Here is a 21,665-nt window from a genome sequence, read left to right on the forward strand (position 1 = left end):
CTTGCACTTGATCGTCTGGTTGTGCGGAAAAGCTTCAAAAAAGGGAGAAGACATGCAGAGCGTACATGAAGGTATAACTGCCAGGCTTTCTGCATTCCTTTTTCACCCCGATCCCTAACGTCTGACTTGCAGCATGCCGCACTGTCTGTCTTTATGTCTTTGATTATTTTGTTACAGCGTGTGCCTGCTGATGTGTTTGTACAAAATGCGGCCACTTCCTCAGATTCGGCTGTCTGCTGCCCTGTCATTCTGTCCATCTGAGGATGCCGCCATCCATATTCTTCTTCACTCGTAAATCTTCCCTTCGTTTTTTCTTTTAAACTTTCTCCTCCTCCTCTGCCTCCGCCACTCTTTTTTTTTGCCTCCCTCCATCTCTTCTGTTGTCGGCTCTTTACACGTCGTGTGAATAATTGCCTTCCCACGGTTGTAATTGCACCTCCCTGTCAGGCAGAAGTGTGATCAAAGTGGCAATGTGCTCAATTTTCACTTGCTTATATTGTACAAATTCTACTGTCGCCATTGCAAATAATAAGAATAATAAAATTTAAAAAAAAAAAAAAAAAACCTCTTGGCCCCTTTTTGATTTATCTGTGGGATTAATTTCCAACCCCATTAAATATGTTTGTGTTCCAGTCTGATCTTTGCAGGCTGTCCACCAGACATTTTACTTAGTGGAGTGCAGTACTGTTTATTTTCCCGGGCTTGGGTCTGCTGGAAGACAAGGCCGTGATGTAGACACATGGGAGAAGATGCACTGCATGGTGTTTAGATTTTGTGTCAGTGGTGGATTGACACAAATATTCATGGTGCCCAGTGGTTGTATCCCAGACTCTAGCTTTGCTGGAAGTACAATGGTTTGTAAAGATGGGCCTCTCCTTATGCAGTTCCTCCCATACACCTCCTGCCCGTATTTGGTTTAGATTTAGCAGCTTGAAAGTATGCATTATTATGGTCTGTTCTCCCCATATACTCGAATATCCTCCTCCAAAAGTTAAAGCAGCCCAGCCTCCCAGAGTTAACAATCCAAAATGGCGGCAGTGAACATAAACAGTAGTAAAACCTTTAATCAGCACTGCCACTGTTGTGTATTTATGACTTACTGAACGAACAAGCCAGTTGCAGACCAGGCTCTGTCCATGAATCTGCTGCAGCGGTGTTTTTAAGCATAAAAAAAGTGTTATATTGTGTTGCTAGTGGTACTTGAATCACCTGTTGTTGTTGTTGTTGTTATTGTTGTTGTTGTTTTAGTTTTCACTTTTTCTGGAATGCGCTAAGTCGTCCCAATTCCAGAAATCTGAGTTCAGAGGTACCTGGAATTGGTTAGTAGGAGATCCTGTGACTGAAACACTGAACATTGCTGCTGAAGAAAACTTCTGAATACAAGGAGGATCATTTTTGTTCTCAGCAGATGTATTTTGCAGGTATAGAGAACAGAGATATTGAGAAATCATCAAGTCTGTACCTTAGAAAATGTACAGAGATTGGACTTGGGATAACGCAGGGCTGTAGCTCTGGAGGTAGAGAGGGTCATCTAAACAGAAACTTTGTGGTTTTATCCCTGGTTGCTCCAATCTCCTGTCTGCATGCCAAAGTATCCTCGGCCAAGATACTGAACCTCAAGTTGTTGCATTCATTGAAGTATAAATATGTGAGAACGTTAGATAGAAAGCACCTGAGTGTAGAAAAAAGTGCTTGTGTTAATGGGCGAATGAGGCATTGTAGAGTAGAAAAGCCTTTTATGCAAGAATTTACTATTTAATTGAGCAACATGCTGTATAAATGCTGGATTTCGAAGCATTTTGTTTTTTTCCATAATTGTGTCACAGACACTTCTGACCATGTTTGGCCCCGTACAGATTTTTCTTTGGGCCCTTACCACCATGTCGTCCCCTGGGCTGTGCTGACAAACTACTCTGTAAGAAACTCTCTGCCAAACAAATTGTTTCACAGTTGACGTCAGGAGGTTTGCAAGCATTTTCCACAAATGACAAGAGAGAAGGGCAGGAAATAAAAGCAATATATTGCAACATCTGTCCACCTTTATCTAAACACAGTGAATATGTGCATGCTGTGTAAAGCCGGGGGGGGGGGGGGGACTACTTGATAGTGATGTTGACTGGTCCCCTCTACCTTCTGGGCCCTGGGGCATTGAACCGGCTGCACTGTTATAAGTTATGTTTCTGGTTTTTCATTAAATATCTTAAAACCAAAGTCTGAGCTCTGTGCAGAAGCCTCATGCTAATGAAAGATGAGGAACCTACAACTAACTCCTAAATATCCAGAACCTAACATTGCCATATTGAGCACATTGGCATCCCGGCATTAGCAATTAGCTTAAAGCTAATGTGGCTGTTATTTTATTTTTCAGTGTCACTGATCATCGTCCATTGCTGTTTAAGTCAGAGCAGCTGATATGGGCAGCCACAGGGGCTCCCCTGGTGGTTGCACTCTTGTGATTTGTAAATTGACCACCACCCAGGCATGAATTAAATCAGAAGACAGATTCTTTCTGTGCTACACAAATTGGAGACAGACTTTTTCCCCCCTTCTTTTGGATTTCATGGGTCCTTTGAGGATGGCTTACCAGGGGGCAGGAGAAGACCATTTAGTGTCTGTCTGGTTGTAATGGCTCCAACCCCATAATCGCCACTTCTCTCTCTCTTGCTCACTCTCTCTCTCTCACTCTCTCTCACTCACACACACACACACACACACAGACACCACACACACACTTAACTCCTGTCATAGTCACAGTTGCCTGCAAGGTTAGGGCCACAGAGATTGATTTTTTGTGCTTGGACCCAAGATATAAAGACATGCTGAGCACTCTGTCTGGATGCAGCCATCACTGCTGCGGTTAACATCAGCTCGGTGGTTAAAACGTTGCGGTTAATCATATATTGGTGCAGACTTTGGTTCATTCCCTTTCTTGTTATTCCGAGCAAATGGATAATCCTGTCCTTGGTCAATTAGTGTTTTGGATAATCACAGCTGTGACTAATTGGTACAGTGAGCAAGGGCTTGTTTTGGTTAATTACCGTTATTGTGGTGGGTCTTGCTGTGGGTAATGGCACCTATGGTTAAATTGTCACTCTGATTTATCACACCCAGGGCTCGTCTAGATCTGTGTACAAATGTCTGTCTTTTTTTCGAGGGGGGTTAAGAAAGTTAATGATGTTGTTTCTTAATTGTGCCAGCCAGGAGTCATGAACTCACCCTGCCAGGGTCAAAGGAAACTCTTGTTTTATCAACATATGATACTTGTGTAGGTTTTGTGGAATGTTTTGCTCGCATACTGCTTATCAGAAAGCAGGAAATGAAAGGATTGCCATTTAAAACAAGCAGAAATCCCACCACCCTCCCCTCTCTCTGCTGTTTTCACTTGCACTACTACGCCGAACACGGATTTCACGATAATGCCCTCTTTCCTCAAGGAAAATTGTATCCAAGTCATTATGGTCAGATCCTGTTATGGAAATAAGAGTATTGTCCATGGATACGATTGCTTTCTTCTTCTTTTTTTTGGTTTGTTTTTTGAAAAATAGCTGCTTAAAGCAGGAAGGGCAAATGCAGCATTCAATGAAGGGGGAACAAAATCCCAAAACATTTGGTTTGTATTTCTTTTTACCCTCAAGGATGTTTGTATTATCATTCAATAAAGACTCTGGCCCACGAGAGACTTCCCCAGATTAGCTTTATTCTTTTTAAACAGAATATTAAATAATACACACTAAATATTCCATCGTCATTATTATTTTAGCTACCCATGGCTTTCTCTGACCTTCATGTCTTCAGTTGGAATGATTTTGCTTTTGTGATCTTTTTTTTTAATAATTATTATTATTATTTGTTTTCCAGTCCCTGCTCTTTGTCATTAAACTCAAGTTATGATTTGGGGGTGGAGGGAGTGCAAGCTGACAAATTTGTCTTGTCTCCATGGATACAGGCGATTGTGGACACTGTTGACAACCTCTTGAGGCCAGAAGCTCTAAAATCCTGGAAAGACATGAATTCCACGGAACAAACGCACGCCGCCACGATGCTGCTGGATACCCTGGAGGAAGGGGCGTTTGTCCTCGCGGAAAACCTCATTGAGCCCGCCATCGTGAAAGTTCCCGCAGAGAATATCCGTAAGTTCCTCTCCAGTAACTGAGAAAACCACATGTGCACATCCATCATTCACAGTCTGTGATGTTGATGGCTTTTCTTTTCTTTCTTTCTTTTCAGTCTCAGGGAGATAGTTTTAAACACAGCGGTAAAAATTGTCTCACATTCAGGCAGCTATTCTTTAAGAAGAGCGTCATTTTGAAAATAGCCACATCTCATCTCGTTTCACTGACGTCATAAGAAAAGATTTGACTCAAAAAAAGTGGGGAGAAAAAAAAGCTAATTTGCCCTCAAAGGCAGGCACTTTATTATCAACATGATCTCATTCATATAAGTCAGCTGTGTGCAGTGAACTGTCATATTTCTACTCGTATCTCTTTGTTTCTATGGTTATGGTCCTCCACTTACCCTTTTTGTCTTATACCTCATTGATTTTTAATCTTTTTCTCGCATTGTAAAGTCACCTCACTGAATGGGTGCTGCCAGATGAACTGTCCAGACCTCTTGGGGGGGAAACAAAGAAACCAATTGAATGGCACTGCTCCATTCACATGGCACTCTATCTGTTCCCTCTAAGCCTTTCCCATTAATAAGTAGTTAGCCAAACTGATAAGGACTAGTTGCTCTGTCTTTACCAAAAGCACTGATTAACACATTGTGTAATATGTTTCACATTAGCCATTTAATCACCGCATTCAGACAGTTTTTATGAGCTTGTCAAGTGCTTGCTTATCTGCACAATATAGATAATGAAAAAAACATAACTAAATATGACGAAACCTCAGAGAACAGCCTACCTGACCTCTCTTAAAAGAGTCGAAAAAAGCCGAAAATGATTGTTGATTCTAATTAGCAGTTTCCTCGAAGCTCAAATGGCATCTCCGGGCGAGTATCAAGGGCAGGGCGAGGGAAAAAAGGGAGAAAGGGAGCTAAAAGGTAGATGGCGGGTGGTAGTGGTGGTGGGGGGAGCAGCTAGAGAACAATTCCTCATCTCCGTCTGTCAGAAGCCACCTATCTGAGGAAGTGAGGCCGTTTCTGATGGGAGGGAGTGTGCTGATACGTGTGTCCTCCTGACCCTTTAATAATTTCACACATCAAAGGGAGCACCACCCGGCAGCTGGCATACCAGAGAGAGGGGCTGCAGGAATTTGGAGGATTTTCAGAGATTTGCTCGTCGAGGCCCAGAGTTATCTGAACCCACAGGGGAAAGAAAAAGTAAAGTAAAAGCTCAATGATATTTTTGATCCTATGAATATTTGACATTCATGCCGCAGTAGGCTGCGTGCTTGAATTTGCTCATCTTCTATCGTTGCCCTTGTTGTTATTTTTTCTTCCGCTCCTGCCTCCAAGGCTTTCACAATGCCAGCCAACAGCTTAGTGACATGGTTTTTTAAGTAAATGACACTCGACGGGGTTTTGCCAATAAGACTGGATTCTCTTACTGGTACAATGAACCTCGAGTCTTTACACATACCCCACTGGGCCTGAGCGATAGAGTTCTATTAAACACCATGTAATGCTTCTCAAATGTTGCCTATGAGTAATACATCTCCCCCTCTCTCAATCTCTCTGTCGCTTTCCCTTTTACCTCGGCCATCGCTCAGTGTTGGAGGTGTGTGTGCTAAGCACCGACGGGCAGGTGCAAGACTTCAGATTTCCACAGACGAGCAAGAGCGGAATGACTCTTCAGCTGTCTTCCAACACGGTGAAAGTCAACAGCAAAAACGGTGAGAGAACGTCACTGCAGAAGAAACACCTAGCTGATCAGATGGTTCGATGGTAGTTCATAACCATGTCCTAATTCACATAGTTGTTTTCATTTGGGTAATTAAGTTGGGATAATGCCTTAAAGTGATTTTACGTGCTAAGGCATTTTGAATCGGATTAGTAAGACATTTGTGAAATATGCTCATTGATTTATTTATTTTTTGCCGGGAGTTACAATATGAGTCTCATACACTGCACTGTATGGGGTAATATAATCAGGAGGTTATTAGCTTAGCTTAGCATAAATCCTGGAACGAATTAGCGATGCTAAAAGGCAATGCTCCTTGGATATGGGTCAACAAAAACAACCGTTGTTTAGGTTTCATGTGTTTGTGCATGTCTATGCTGAAGTATTGCTTGACCTGTTTGTTCTCAAAGTTGTTGTTTTTTTTTTGTTTTTTTTTATTATATGTGTTATCTAGGACTGCTGGTTTAGCTTACTGGGTTGAGCGGTTGACTTGTGTGCTGCAAGGCTCATGCAGAGGCCTGGGTTCAAATCTGCCCCAAGGGTTTTTACTGTGTGTCTTTCTGCCAGTTTCTCTGTCTTACTTCCGCTGTCCAGTCACATGCTAAAAGCTTAAACACTGGGCATTTTAGCTATATATTCATGTATAATTCAGGTTTTGTGGACATAAATGGGATGTTATTGTCCTGAAATGAAAACTATCGGTTGCTTTCATAAGGTTTTAACGATGCATAAAGGCTTAAAAAAACCTGTTGCTCGGTGGTTGCTTGGAAGCATGATAACATCATAATATCTGATATAGATAAGAACCAGTGACTACGTAAAAGACTTACAGGGGCCTAAGATGTTCCTGATGATCTTAGGAGGAGTTTGTGAACAAACAAACACACGTAGATCTGAGATTAGTGATCTAATCTTAACATTTTGATATTTCGAGGAAGGGGGGAAAAAGTGTAACGATCACTTTTGCAGAAAACAGAACTTCTGCTCAAAATGTTTCAGAAGTTTCTGGTGAGGTGGAATACTAAATAGAGGACTTTCACCCAGGAGATTGGGACGCTTGTACGCATAACCATAACTCACTGCTCATTAGTTTTAGTCTTTGTTTGATGTTTGCGTTAATGTTGAGGCTTTCAGTTGGAGTATTGTTAGGCTGAACCAAACTACCTGGTCTAGATAAAGATCATGGTTTTGGTCAAAAAGCCACAAAGGCAAATGTCTCCCATGTGCACCTGGCTTTTAATCTTTTTTATCTTTTCCCAGTGACATGGTCGGTTAGTGGCAACAATGGACATTAATTATGATGTTGCTGGAGCAACGCAGCGAAAGCACATCATTTTGCAATGAAGAGTCTTAAGGTTGCCATTAAAAATAGTTTTAAAAACATGCAAAACATGAAGAACATGGATCAGATGTTTCATATTTTAAAATTAATCTTAATTATCACTGTAATGAGTAAAGCATAGTGCGCTTTGCAGCAGTCAGACAGATGAGTTGTGCACCTCATCTGTCTAACTGGCTCGACATCCTGTGTGTTCATTGGCAGAGGCACCAGTTTTAACAATCTATATATTTTATATAAAATGCAGTGAGCCGTGTTATTTTGGGGGAGTGAATTATTACTGTTTGGTAGATAACTGTAAATTATGTCTAATGCTGTACTTCTTATTGTTTGCTATAGGTGTAGCCAAGCTGGTATTTGTACTCTACAAGCACCTGGGTCAGTTCCTCAGCACAGAAAATGCCACATTGCGGGGAATGGGAGACCTGAACAAACACAACCTCTCTCTCACTGTCAACTCCCACATCCTGTCAGCCTCTATTACAAAGGAGTCGAGCCGTGTGTTTGTGGCAGACCCCGTGATCTTCACACTGGAGCACCTGGATGTAAGCCTCCCTCTGAGATTTACCCTGACCACACTATAGAGCCAGGCTGTCAAAAAACAGGATAGACTGCAATACCTTTTACAGTAAAGGAGAAACCGTGTGCCGTTAGTGATGATTAGCACCATTTTGATCTTTCTCCTTCACAAATAATTGAGTACGTTTTTTTAAAATCGAAAAAAAGGAGAAGTAAACACATGACTGACGTGCTTTAACTGCGCATATTCATAAATGTTTAATTTTTTCCCCCTCTCTGCTTTTGTGTTTTGCAGAAAGAACATTATTACAATCCCAACTGTTCCTTCTGGAATTACTCAGAGAGGAGCATGATGGGATACTGGTCCACTCAGGGTTGTAAACTGCTGGAAACCAATAAGAGCCACACCACTTGCTCGTGCAGTCACTTGACCAACTTTGCCATCCTCATGGCTCATCGGGGAAATGTGGTAAGTGGCCCTCGCCTTGTGGCTCGCTCAAGCTATTTTTCAGTCTCAATTACTCGTTCTTCCATCTCACTTAAAGATTTGTGCACACGCGGCAAGAACAAGAATGGCATTTCAGTGGAGATAATTAGATTATAGCTGGAGGAGAAGGTAAGGGCAGGGAAGAAAGGGAGAAGTGGAGAAAAGGCAGCAGGGCTGTCGCTTTAAAAGTGCGAGTTTGTGTCAGGAAGTGCCATACCATTATCAGAAGTAATTATGTTCTACCTGTGATCCATGTCTAATATCCCTCTGTGCATATGTCTCAGAGAATCATGGGAAACAACATAACTTCAGCTTTAACTTGTGTCTCCACCCCTCTTGAAGTGGTGTTGGACCCATTTGGTCGCGAAATGCAATTACAATCCAATTACATGATAAATAGCATGTGCAGCGAGGACCTAGCCAGTAATAAATGTAGAGGATAAGTTTGTGGTTCGTCTAATAATACGTCCCAACTCATGAACTCTATGCCTGTCATCTGTCTTAACCTCAACCTTAACCACAGCTTGAAACCAGAGCCCTGAGGCTAGGCTTAGCCCCACCAATCCCCTACACATCACCTCAACTGTAACTCCTGCCCTCAATAAAATTACAAATATCACAGGAGGAATTGGCTCACTTTGAGGCCACCATGTCCTTGAGTGATATTTTTTTATGGTCGTGTCTGCTATTTTCACTTTTGCCAGGTGGCCGTCTTGAAATACGCTCAGTTTTGGACCTCCTGAAACGCAGCGTGATTCAACCGCAAAGCGAGAACTCGGATGCCACATGTTCACAGCTCTTTTTGCGGCATTTTTCTGTTGATGTCACTTTCTGCAACACTTTCTCGTGAAACTTCATGAGTTTTAATCAGTCAAGTTGTCATATGAATACCAAAACATGTTGTGGAGGCTCTAATCATTAATATCAGCAAGGTGATGCGACTTTCCCAGTAATAAGCGAGGATTAAACACTCTAGAGATTTCGATTCAGTGACAACATACAGGGTGCGTGTGTGTCCCCATTAGGCCAGCACAGCTTCACTCATTACGTGCTCAAACGCTGCCCATTATAATGAGAGGTGCAAAGTTTAATGTCAGTCCGTGCTTTCTCTATTTGTCTGCAGAGGGACGGGAGCGTGCACGAGGTTCTCCTCACCGTCATCACCAGGATGGGCATTGCTGTGTCTCTGGTCTGCCTGGCCATCAGCCTCTTCACTTTCTGCTTCTTCAGAGGTTTGCAGAGTGACCGCAACACCATTCACAAAAACCTGTGCCTCAACCTGTTCATCGGCGAGCTTCTCTTTCTTGTGGGCATCAACATGACAGAACCAAAGGTACCGTGGAAGTGACTCTGCAGAAGGTTTTAATTTCACACTACTGATTAATAGTCTCATCTGCTGTAATTAACCTTTTGTACGCCTGAATTTTCCCTTCAGTTTTCCTTTGAAGTGGCAAACCAAAAAAAAAATCCACATTAGATTAAAATATCATATTTCTATTAGGAGTCTGCCAGTGGTAGAATTTAATGCAGATATTAAAAGCAGGAGTTTTATGGCAGCAACGTACAGTGGGGCAAAAAAGTATTTAGTCAGCCACCGATTGTGCAAGTTCCCCCACCTAAAATGATGACAGAGGTCAGTAATTTGCACCAGAGGTACACTTCAACTGTGAGAGACAGAATGTGAAAAAAAAATCCATGAATCCACATGGTAGGATTTGTAAAGAATTTATTCGTAAATCAGGGTGGAAAATAAGTATTTGGTCAATAACAAAAATACAACTCAATACTTTGTAACATAACCTTTGTTGGCAATAACAGAGGTCAAACGTTTACTATAGGTCTTTACCAGGTTTGCACACACAGTAGCTGGTATTTTGGCCCATTCCTCCATGCAGATCTTCTCGAGAGCAGTGATGTTTTGGGGCTGTCGCCGAGCAACACGGACTTTCAACTCCCGCCACAGATTTTCTATGGGGTTGAGGTCTGGAGACTGGCTAGGCCACTCCAGGACTTTCAAATGCTTCTTACGGAGCCACTCCTTTGTTGCCCGGGCGGTGTGTTTTGGATCATTGTCATGTTGGAAGACCCAGCCTCGTTTCATCTTCAAAGTTCTCACTGATGGAAGGAGGTTTTGGCTCAAAATCTCACGATACATGGCCCCATTCATTCTGTCCTTAACACGGATCAGTCGTCCTGTCCCCTTGGCAGAAAAACAGCCCCATAGCATGATGTTTCCACCCCCATGCTTCACAGTAGGTATGGTGTTCTTGGGATGCAACTCAGTATTCTTCTTCCTCCAAACACGACGAGTTGAGTTTATACCAAAAAGTTCTACTTTGGTTTCATCTGACCACATGACATTCTCCCAATCCTCTGCTGTATCATCCATGTGCTCTCTGGCAAACTTCAGACGGGCCTGGACATGCACTGGCTTCAGCAGCGGAACACGTCTGGCACTGCGGGATTTGATTCCCTGCCGTTGTAGTGTGTTACTGATGGTGACCTTTGTTACTTTGGTCCCAGCTCTCTGCAGGTCATTCACCAGGTCCCCCCGTGTGGTTCTGGGATCTTTGCTCACCGTTCTCATGATCATTTTGACCCCACGGGATGAGATCTTGCGTGGAGCCCCAGATCGAGGGAGATTATCAGTGGTCTTGTATGTCTTCCATTTTCTGATGATTGCTCCCACAGTTGATTTTTTCACACCAAGCTGCTTGCCTATTGTAGATTCACTCTTCCCAGTCTGGTGCAGGTCTACAATACTTTTCCTGGTGTCCTTCGAAAGCTCTTTGGTCTTGGCCATGGCGGAGTTTGGAGTCTGACTGTTTGAGGCTGTGGACAGGTGTCTTTTATACAGATGATGAGTTCAAACAGGTGCCATCCATACAGGTAACGAGTGGGGGACAGAAAAGCTTCTTACAGAAGACGTTACAGGTCTGTGAGAGCCAGAGATTTTCCTTGTTTGAGGTGACCAAATACTTATTTGCCACCCTGATTTACGAATAAATTCTTTACAAATCCTACCATGTGAATTCATGGATTTTTTTTTCACATTCTGTCTCTCACAGTTGAAGTGTACCTCTGGTGCAAATCACTGACCTCTGTCATCATTTTAAGTGGGGGAACTTGCACAATCGGTGGCTGACTAAATACTTTTTTGCCCCACTGTATTTATTTGAAATCAAATATTCTTCCTGTAATTTAATCACAGATGTCTGAAATTATTTATGTTTTTGCTGAGGTTTTGCAAACATGTAACTGCTAACAATGGGATGTTAACTTTTGCAACACTTTGGGCGTGTGACAATCATGTTGACAGTGTCCCCCAGTTTCACCGGCCTAGAGAACAGTCCGGGGCCATCTGGGAAACACCGAGCGTGAGGCAAAAATGTGTATTCGCAACTTTTTGGCGAGTGGTTAATGGACGCTGCTGACAGTCACTGGGAAAGTCGGTTGCTAAAGATCCAGTTACACAGGCCTGGAGGCTGGTTAATGACCTGCCCCCGGCTGTGAGGAAACTGGTTGTTGAAACTTTGCCTTCCTTTGCGTTGAGAGCAAAACTAACACAAGATGTTAAAGGGCTTAAACTCCAAAATATAAATATAGAAGCTTTAAAGTAAATAAAAGTCTTTGGTTAGGAATTATTTAACCATTTTATAATTTTACGGTTTGGGTTTTGGAACATAACTCTTCATATCATTTTAAGAGGGTGTAAAAATTTAGTCTGCTGTAAGATTCCTCCAGAATATTCAATTTAAACCAAGTTTGCGGTTGAAAAATCTGCTTTCATGAGTGAGGAGCAGTTTGACTTGGCTAGCTGCAGTTGGCCTGCAGATTTACACTGAATCAGGTCCACAGTCAGGTACAGCTTAATCTCTCTCTCTCACACTCACCTATCTCAGAAGTATTTAAATTTATGTAAAAGATTTCTGTTTTGTTTACTAGCTTAAAAGGGGAATAAAGAAACTGGTTGCTTGGGGGGGAAAAAGTTATGTTTCCTTCCTGGTCTGTGTTTGCTCTGGTCTCACATTGCTGCGGTTGCCTGTAGTTTTCATGGGAGATGCCAACTTGTCTGCAAACACTCATTAACTAAAAGCTGAGCAGCAGTGAGACTTGGAAGAAGCTCGACACGAACTTGAAATGGAGAACGTTTGCCTCAGTCATACCTCAGCTAACACAAGGAGATTTTTGGTGCAGCATCCTCTTTGTGATCGATTTCACCTGACAGCCAGCAACCACACATGTTACACTCTTCAGAAATGTGCACGTGACATCATGCGAGAAACCTTACTACTTTGAGATCTGTGGAATCTGTTACATTTATAGGAGGAAGATGCAGATTTTTAAATTCTAATAAAGTGTGAAAAATGAGTGTTTGAACTATTTGATCAATAGAAAAATGAAAGTACCTCCAAACATCTGATTCTGATATTTATGAAGCTGATTTGTTGCTAGATATTTTTTTATATAAAAAGACTAAAATACATCTTTACTCACTGAATATGTAGCTTCTTAATTTCAAACTTTGACAGAAATGTGTATCTCAAAACATGTTAAAAAGCTTAATCTTTGCATCAGTTAACATCCATCTAAAAGATAAAGGTAATAATTATCAATCATTGCTATGCTTTTAGCTCTGGTTTGGTGTCCAATGACTCCCAGTGAAAGTGTTATTAAGCTGCTAAAAGCATCGCTTCATCATTTCTAGGAGTGTGCAGCATGTATTTGGTCTTACTAAGGCACATTTCTGATCCCACAAATGACAACAACAAAGCTGTGGACTAAAAAACAAACATTTTCAGCTAAAAGATGCAGAAATCTGCTAGCATACATCTGCAAACATCTAGTCCTGTCTTAATAAAAATAAATAACTAGACTAACTTAAACTAACCACCGTTCTAAAGCAAAAACATACAGATTTGTGTTAAATACTATAGACAAGTCATTTTTGGTAATAATGAAAAAGGGAAAAAAAATCTTTCTATTTATTTATCTTTTGACTTTTATTTTCAGTATAGAAAAATAATGATAAAAACATGGAGGGTGTGTGGAAAGTGCTGGCAAAAGCACAAGGTAAGGTCACCATCAGGGGGTTCCACAGGTTTCGCAGGGTAAGGTCATCCGGGTCAGGAGTGTTGTTTTGTAGCATAGAATTACACATTTATTATGGTTGCTTTGATTGGTGTTATGACACTCTGAATTCCTCTCAGCCCAGACAGCAGAAAGCTGACCGCATGAATAAACCTTTCCAAAGCAGCAGGGAGGGAAGCGTGTTCATCCAAGGCGCAGGGTTTAGTAAAATAAGCTCTTTCACTGTCCTTTTACCTCTGCGTGTAACGTCTGCTTGTATTTTCTCATCAGCTGGTCTGCTCCATCATCGCTGGAGTTCTCCACTTCTGCTTCCTGGCCGCGTTCGTGTGGATGTGTTTGGAGGGCGTGCAGCTGTACCTCATGCTGGTCGAGGTGTTTGAGAGCGAGTTTTCACGCAGGAAGTATTACTACATGTCTGGGTACCTCATCCCAGCCGTGGTGGTGGGCATCTCAGCGGCCATTGACTACAGAAGCTACGGCACTCAGCGGGCGTAAGTGTGGGATCTTTGCAGAGGCTCTTCTTCCCGGGATAAATATCACAAGCTTTAGTCCTCCCTTCTCCCCACTGCGACACACCCACACAGCATGTACTGTATGTGCTAATGATAGTAATATCACAAAGAGTAGTCCACCTCTGGCCCCTTGGCAAATTTACAGCCTGTCATTGCTAAAAGAAGAGGCTGTGAGCAAAGTAGCTGCATTAATGAATGTGCTGGCTAGCTGCACTCGCTCGCTGGGTTTTTAGTCTTGTGGATGTGGATAATTGCCGCCCATGTCAGTTAAAAGTTTATGCACTCCTCTGCTGGTCTTCATCCAAGCAGCAAGCTTTATGATTTGTAAAACGGCGAGTCCTCTCTAATTTATGGAATTTAAGTAAACCGCCTTTTTCAGACTCTATTTTCCATTCTGTTTCCCGGTGATAAACGTGGGCTGAGGTGCAATTCATTCTTAAACTGTCTACATTACAATGTTTACTGTACTGTACATACACACAGATATCCCACATTTGTAGACATTTGCAGACTGTGAAGTCATGAGTCCAGTAACCACTGGCTTTTACACTGCAGCTTCTCATGGCACGAGGCCAGCACTCCCTTAAGGTCGGGTTTTCTTCTTTGCGGTCAAAGGAGTTTCTATTCTGTTGCTGCGGCCTATCATGCAGCCGGCTCTGCTGGGCTCCGATCAATGAGAAGCAACTTTGTTTTCACAAAGAGACGATTTAATGAACTGAACACCACCTTTTACACCCTATAGGTGCTGGTTAAGAGTCGACAACCATTTCATCTGGAGCTTCATCGGACCTGTAACCTTCATAATTGTGGTAAGTTGTAAATTTGTGCACGCGTGTGATAACTTTTTGTTCTTTGAAAGAAAAGCTCAGAGAATAGTTTATAGATTTCTCTCTCTCCGTCTGTGCTGGCAGCCTCTTAGCTCTGCTTTCTCAGATCAATTTGCATGAAAGGAAAGTGGTCCCATTATAGCTGACACGAGGACATCAGTGTCCACTCAGCTATGAAATCCTCTGAAATCAGAATTGGTGAGCGGCAACAACTTGAAGCTGTTTGGTCCTTGCTGTACATCTAGAGAATACTCCCCTGCTGCAATCAGGAGGAGAAATCGTTTCAGGCATGAAGGTCATTTGCTCAGTGGGAAAACAAGGGTGATGGTGGCGGGGGGTGGGGATGGGGTGGTGAACATGGAAGTAATGAGTGGGTGGGCCAGACAACTATTACCACAGCTCATAGCCCTGCTGAGGATTATGACGTATCCCCAGCCAATCCTAGAGCGCGGACATCTCCATCTTCACCTTTTAATATTTCATGCACGGCGCTGGGTGTTCGCCATGCGCATAGACACACGCACAACGTGTGCGCATCTCATGCACGCATTCAGCATGACCTAAGCAGACCCAGAGCACTTATCCATATAGGCGTATATAGTAACACGTATGTAAATCTGTCCATAGGCTGTAGATGGACGCCAGACCCCGTGTAGGCAGCCCCTGTTATATGCTCTTGATTTCGCAGGGAAGTACAAATTTTAGATGGCACATGCAGTTCGCCTCATCTTTCTGCAGAGTGCCCCCTTTACTCCATTCCTCACTGTCTGTCTCATCGTATCTGTGTCACCACTTACAGCTGTGTTAAATGCATCTCCAGCCTCTCGACTCAAGCAGACGTAAATCGGCCCCTGTGGCTGGGAGACAAAACACGGCATTACTCTAAGCTGTGATCTAAAAGCCTCTTTCTGTCTTTTTAGCCACTCCTTTTTCTTCCATCTTTCTCAACGCCGCTGTTGTTGGTTTCCATCTGCGTTCCACTCACAGCCTCTTTGTTTCCATTTAGGACCCTGCTTTTGTTGCCGCCTGTGTTCTCGGGATGCGTTCACGCGGGATAATGCCGGGGATCTTGCCGCTGATTTGTGAATGAGAATTGAAACTGAAATATTTGATAAACTGGAGAGCACTACATCTCGATCATTAGGGGTCCGTTTTTATGCCAACTCGTGCCTTTTATTATCCCCCGTTCACGCTCGAAGCGCTTGGGTGGGCTTGAAAAATGCACGCCCGGAGCAGGTTTTTGAGGGTAGAAGTTTTTCATGTGATAAGACTCCGGATCCATTTTTTTCTTTTTTGTTTTTCGTTGAATATTAACAGAAGTACATTTCAAAGGTTGAATGTGGTATCGTGCCAAATTGAAGTGCATCTCCTCCCTTTCCCTTTGTGGCTACAGGCCTGCAGTGCTTAGAGAGTTAGAGATAGAGACATCCTGAAAGCATCGAAACCTTTCTGGATGTATGGCTTGAATCACTTAAATGTTTTTTTCCTGGTCTCGGTGAAGCTTGTTTTTAAAACATGACATTCAAACTCTATACTTTCCCCACTAGATTTAACTTTTTTTCTCTCTCCCGGCGCTCTTGCCTGCACTTTATTAGATCTGTTTCATCAGATAGACGTCCCTTATTTTGTGGATTTGTACTCTGTGTTTGGAATCAGCTGTAATGACAAACATGAGGGAGAAATTTCGAATGTAGCCGATGTTGAATATCGAAGCTGTGTGAAGCAGACCAAGGCGATAACCTCTCACAGTTGTTTTTCCTCTTTGAAAGTCAATGTACTTTGTGATCTGCACAGAGGCATTAAATTTTCATATTCCTCTCGGTAAAGGTGTGTTTGTGTTGACACACGCCACGGAGCCAGCGAGAGAATAGCTTCAAAAAATATTCTGGTTGAAAATGTAAAACGTTAAGGGAGCTGTTTTCTGCACTGACTACTTTTTAATTTCAAGATTTCTATTTGCATATATAGAATTAAAGAAATCAAACACAAGGTCAGCGTGACAGTAAAGGATCGGAGCACTTGCTCCATTTGTTGGTGGTAACAGCAGGAATCACGTGACTACCTAAATGCGTTCTGTTAACCCTTATGTGGCATCTGTTTTGACAGGTCAATGTCATCTTCCTGGTGGTGACCATGTACAAGATGGTGAAGCATTCCACCTCCATGAAACCTGACTCGTCCAGGATCGGGGGTATAAGGTGAGGGAGGCGGGGGGGTGTCACTCTAGTCGATAAGGAGGCTGAGCTGTGGCTGCTTGCTGTTAGAGTGTGTGTGTGTTTGCTGAGCGGGGGGAGTGGGAAGAAAAATAATATGCACCGTTACTGCTTTTGCCTACCTCCTGAAATTTCAAAAGCAGCTTCTGACCTACACGTTTATTTGATTTTCTCCTCTCTTAAACCCGACCAGACCAGTAATTTTCCCTTTAGATTTTATTTCAGTCCGTAGGTGGTGCCTTTTTAGTTCATTTTATGATTTCTGTATTTGCGCTACGCTGGGGTATATTGCCTTTTTTTTTTTTTTTTTTATTTCTTCATAACTGCAATTCTGACCTTTGTATCTTTTTGCTCCTGTGTTGGCATAGTTTATAGGCTTCTTTGAAAGGCGGATTCAACCGCAATCTTTGCAGATTTGAAGTTTTAAAACAAAAACAGGGGGGCCTCAGTGTTTTCGTTTTCTGTCTGCTGCGTTTGGTTGTGAAAAGACGAAAGCCTCTGACCGTTTCTATGCCTGGATTCTTGCTCAACAATATGTTTGAGGGCAGGCCAACATATGTTATGTGGGTGTCTGATTCAAAGACATTCACTCTGATTTTGGTCCAAACCCAAGATAAGGCATTGAACTGGTTTTTGGATTTTTTTGCACAGACAAAACTCACATTTATGGATGCTGGATTTCTCACATTATAATAAGTACTCAGTAGTCATTAACTGTTATGGTCCAACTTGAATCTGCTATGAATTTGGTCTCTGACTCAAATTTAGGAACTTGTTAAACAATGAAATAACATCTTCGCTGCACTAGACAGCAAGCAGAATTAGGCGTCATTTTCAACATTGTTCACTGTGATTTTTCTCCCACCGACAACATGCTGTTGTCCCATTTATTTCCAGGCTCGTGGTATCTCTCTGGGGATGCCTTACTTCTCTCTTGTGTGTCAGTAACGACCAGGCATCGCCACTGAAACTGACTGTCGAGTTATCTTATATTCTGGAAACCACCAAGGAAAATCCTGCTGTGTTTGCAGTCTTGTTAGACAACAATTCAGAGGAAGACCAAGGAAATTTCCTAACTGTCAGACAGTGAACGTGCGCTGTCTGCAAAATTTGTATCAGCATTTTTACACTTTGCCACCACTAGTGCAAATTGTCAAGCAAAAAAACCGGTGTTTCAAAAAGGTGTTGTCCAGGAGTGGAGAAGCAGGGAATTTAAGATTTTTTGCTGTTTTAATGTTGCTCTTTCCTGTCTTTTGCAGGTCATGGGTGTTAGGAGCCTTTGCTCTACTTTGTCTTTTGGGGCTGACGTGGTCCTTTGGCTTGTTCTTTCTCAATGAGTCCTCAATAGTGATGGCTTACCTCTTTACCATCTTCAACACTCTGCAAGGGATGTTCATCTTCATCTTTCACTGCCTGCTGCAGAAAAAAGTAAGATTTGTCCTTCTGTGTCTCAGATATGCTGTAAAATAGATTAACAGTAAGGTGAAAAACTGTTTTCTTAGTTTTTTGCGTATTTGTCACATTTACATGCTTTAGATTGTCAAACAAATTTTAATATTAGACAAAGACAACCCGAGTTGATACAAAATGCACTTAAATGATGATTTCATTTATTAAGTGGAAAAAAGCTATCCACACCTAGCTGGGCCTATGTGGAAAAAGTAATTGTCCCCCTTATTAAATCATGAATTAACTCTGATTTACCAAAATGTTTTGGAAAGCCAGACCTGTTGAATCAAGAAATCGCTTAAATAGAACCTGCCTGACAAAGTGAAGTAAGCTAAAAGATCTTAGAAAGCCAAACATTACGGTCAGATCTAAAGAAACAGCAGACAAGCAAAGGCACTTACATCTATCAGTCTGCCAAGGATTACGAAGCCACTTCTAAGGCTTTGGGATGCCAGTGAACCACAGTGAGAGCCATTATTATCCACAAATGGAGAAAACGCGGAACAGCAGGCTATCAAAACTACTCCAAGAGTGCATCGACGGCTCATCCAGGAGGTCACAAAAGACCCCAGAGCAACATCTGAAGAACTTCAGGCCTCAATTGTCTCAGTAAAGGTCAGAGTTCATGATTTTACAGTTGGAGAGTTCCAAGAAGAAAATCACCGCTGACCAAAAAGAGGACAAAGGCTCGTCTCACATTCGTCAAAAAATAACCAAGGGAAGATATTCTATGAACTGCCGAAAAATACTTTTTTACAGAAGACTAGGGCGGTTTGGATGGCTTTCTAATAAATTAAATCACCGTTTGTATTTACTTTAGTTATCTTTGTCTAATTTCTTTGATGATCTGAAACATGAACATGTGACAAATATGCAATATTTATGCGGGAATTTGTTTAGTCACGATAATTGCACTCCCGGCATCTGTGTATGTAGCTCAGTGATAGAGTGTATTAGGCCCTGGGTTCAGTCCCCGGTATCTCCACATTTTGTGGCTTCGTTATGTTGCGGTTTACTCATTTCCAACCATAGAGACAAATGGCCTTTGCGATTGAGTCAGAAAGGGCATCCAGTGTAAAACTGCCAAATCAAACATGTTCAGTTACCTGCTGTGAATAAGGGAGCAGCTGAAAGTAGCTTTTAATTATCCAACATTGTGACAGCTATGATTTGAGTTGTCTTCTCTCATTTTGTAAACTAAAGGAAGAGAATTACTTAAACAAGTTTAATAAGTTTTATTAATAATTAATCACTCTAAGTGATTAGTTGATTGGCAGGAAATTAGCGAGGAGATATTAACTAGTTAACTAATTGCCCAGTTGGTTTATAGTTACTTTTTAGGACAAATATGAACAGCTTGTTGCAGGTTTTTAAATGTCAGGATATTTTTTTGCCTTTCTTTGTCCTCTATGGTAATAAATTAATTTCATTTTAAACTGCTGTAGAGACAGAACAATATGTGTGTTAACTGCTATCTATAATTGTCTTTTTTTTAAATAGAGGAAACATTCAGTAATTGTTTCACCTTTTCTAAAAGGGGGAATTTTCTAAAGATTTAAGCTATGATTTGCCTGCTTGTCACTGAATCTAAAGTAGATTCCAGGTGTGGCTATTTGTATCTCTTTATAGGAGCATTTCCAGTTTATTTTTTTTGTTTTGTTTTTTTTAACTGGTATTTCATATATTCATATGTAGCAACACTCATGTCAAAATGCTTTCTTGTTACAATATTGCAATATGCTGCACACTGTTTGTTATTCCTGCCCTTACACATATGACATTTAAACTGCTGTCAGCTGGATGGCATTTGATAAAGATTTGGGATTTGCATCTCTCAGGGGGGGGCTGCTGTCTGTGTCTGTATGCTGAGTTTGTCCTGATCTTTTATTCCTCTGCAGGTACGCAAAGAGTACAGCAAATGTTTCCGTCAGTCCCAGTGCTGCGGGGCACTGCCGTCTGAGGGTTCCCACAGCTCAGCCAAGACAGCCACGTCTCGATCCACGGCCCGCTATTCGTCCGCTACTCAGGTACACACCAGAGAATCTGGCATATCAAGGTTTAGGATTTAGAGAACTGTACCTTAAAATAGACTGCACCGCAGAGAATGAGTAATTCATTAATTACTGAACATTTTACGGGCTTTTCATAAAGTATTTTTCGCTACCTTCTTGCACTTTTGAAGGCCAAAATAAAACAAAGTATTTAGCCCTGTTTTCTTAAACATATATAGACTCTAAGCCATTTTTAAGACTGAGCTACAAATGGCCTTCAGGCTGAGTGCTTTTCCATGAGTACAGACAAGGTGTGAAGTTTGAGAGACAAAGTAACACACTCTTATCTTTTGATTGAAAATATAAAAGTGTTGAAAAGGATTCTTAAACGCTAAATTTGCACTTTCTTCCGTAAAGCCAAGCTTCTCTACAGAGGTTGGGCATTGAAATAGAAATGTCACAGAGTGCAGTGCGTTATGTCACATTTCAGCCTTCACATTGTAGCTTAAGTGTAGTTTTCAGATTGTTTGGCTGTGTAATGTTAAATGTTAGTGATCAAAGGATGGACTTGAAGTTTTCTTGTCACTTGTGTTAAGAAATCTTTCCTTTTTTAAAATCCCGAAAAGGCCAGTGCTTCTTTCATATGTGTGTTATCGTGGCCACAGGTAGACCCTATTTGAAAATTGTAAAAAAAAAAAAAACCCCAGATACATGCATGTGGTAATATCTTCTTTCTTGTCTTTGTGAGAGCTATCTTAAGAGCACCTCTGGGAATTTGGCAGATGCTCCTGCTCTTAGCATCTGAAGAAAAAAGAAAAAAAAATGCTGCTCAGGGCCGATCTCTCAAATTACAAACCGTAAGACTCTCAGCGTATCCATTTTTGGTTGGATCAATAGCACGTGAAGGGCTTTGTTGTACCTGAACACAAACATGTCATCAAGCGGTGAATGAGCTGGATTTTTTTTTTGTGTACAAGTGCAGGTTTGAAGCACAAACTCGCATAGCCACTCAACCCTTTGGGGCAAAAAAACCTTCAATAAAAGTCGCGCCGTGTTGAGTCCTGATCAGTGGCTGCCTTTTTTCTCAACCCAGAGCCGCATCAGGCGGATGTGGAACGACACTGTGAGGAAGCAGTCAGAGTCCTCCTTCATCTCAGGAGACATAAACAGCACCTCCACACTCAACCAGGGTAAGCAGCCATCTCTCCTTCGCCACCGCCAGACGAGACACATACGCCATTCTCTTTGTGATGAAGCTCTGAATTCATAATAAACACATCAATGGATGCGACCCACCTGGCTATGTGGCAGCTCAGAAAGGAGTAAGATAAGACCCGATTTAATGCCTCCGTTCTCTTAGCGCCAAGCAATCAAAAAATAGCATTAAATGTTACG

General features: G+C 41.9%; 1 protein-coding gene across 7 annotated transcripts in view; it reads left to right on the plus strand.

Annotated features, from left to right (window-relative positions):
• adgrl2b.1 (adhesion G protein-coupled receptor L2b, tandem duplicate 1) overlaps positions 1-21,665 on the plus strand; it is a 97,753-nt gene that overhangs the window by 68,302 nt on the left and 7,786 nt on the right. For 5 of the 7 annotated variants that reach the window (XM_082512554.1, XM_082512548.1, XM_082512552.1 and 2 more), the window contains exons 9-20: positions 33-71; positions 3,947-4,130; positions 5,712-5,834; positions 7,521-7,726; positions 7,996-8,169; positions 9,311-9,520; positions 13,549-13,769; positions 14,533-14,599; positions 16,724-16,815; positions 18,090-18,258; positions 20,178-20,306; positions 21,364-21,460. In XM_082512554.1, the coding sequence (XP_082368680.1) occupies positions 33-71; positions 3,947-4,130; positions 5,712-5,834; positions 7,521-7,726; positions 7,996-8,169; positions 9,311-9,520; positions 13,549-13,769; positions 14,533-14,599; positions 16,724-16,815; positions 18,090-18,258; positions 20,178-20,306; positions 21,364-21,460 (1,711 nt within the window). The remainder of the gene's footprint in view (positions 1-32; positions 72-3,946; positions 4,131-5,711; positions 5,835-7,520; positions 7,727-7,995; positions 8,170-9,310; positions 9,521-13,548; positions 13,770-14,532; positions 14,600-16,723; positions 16,816-18,089; positions 18,259-20,177; positions 20,307-21,363; positions 21,461-21,665) is intronic. The other 2 variants (XM_082512551.1, XM_082512553.1) reach the window with 1 other exon arrangement.

This window comes from Aulonocara stuartgranti, assembly GCF_965226115.1.
Source record: "Aulonocara stuartgranti genome assembly, chromosome: 18".
Classification (NCBI taxonomy): Eukaryota; Metazoa; Chordata; class Actinopteri; order Cichliformes; family Cichlidae; genus Aulonocara; species Aulonocara stuartgranti.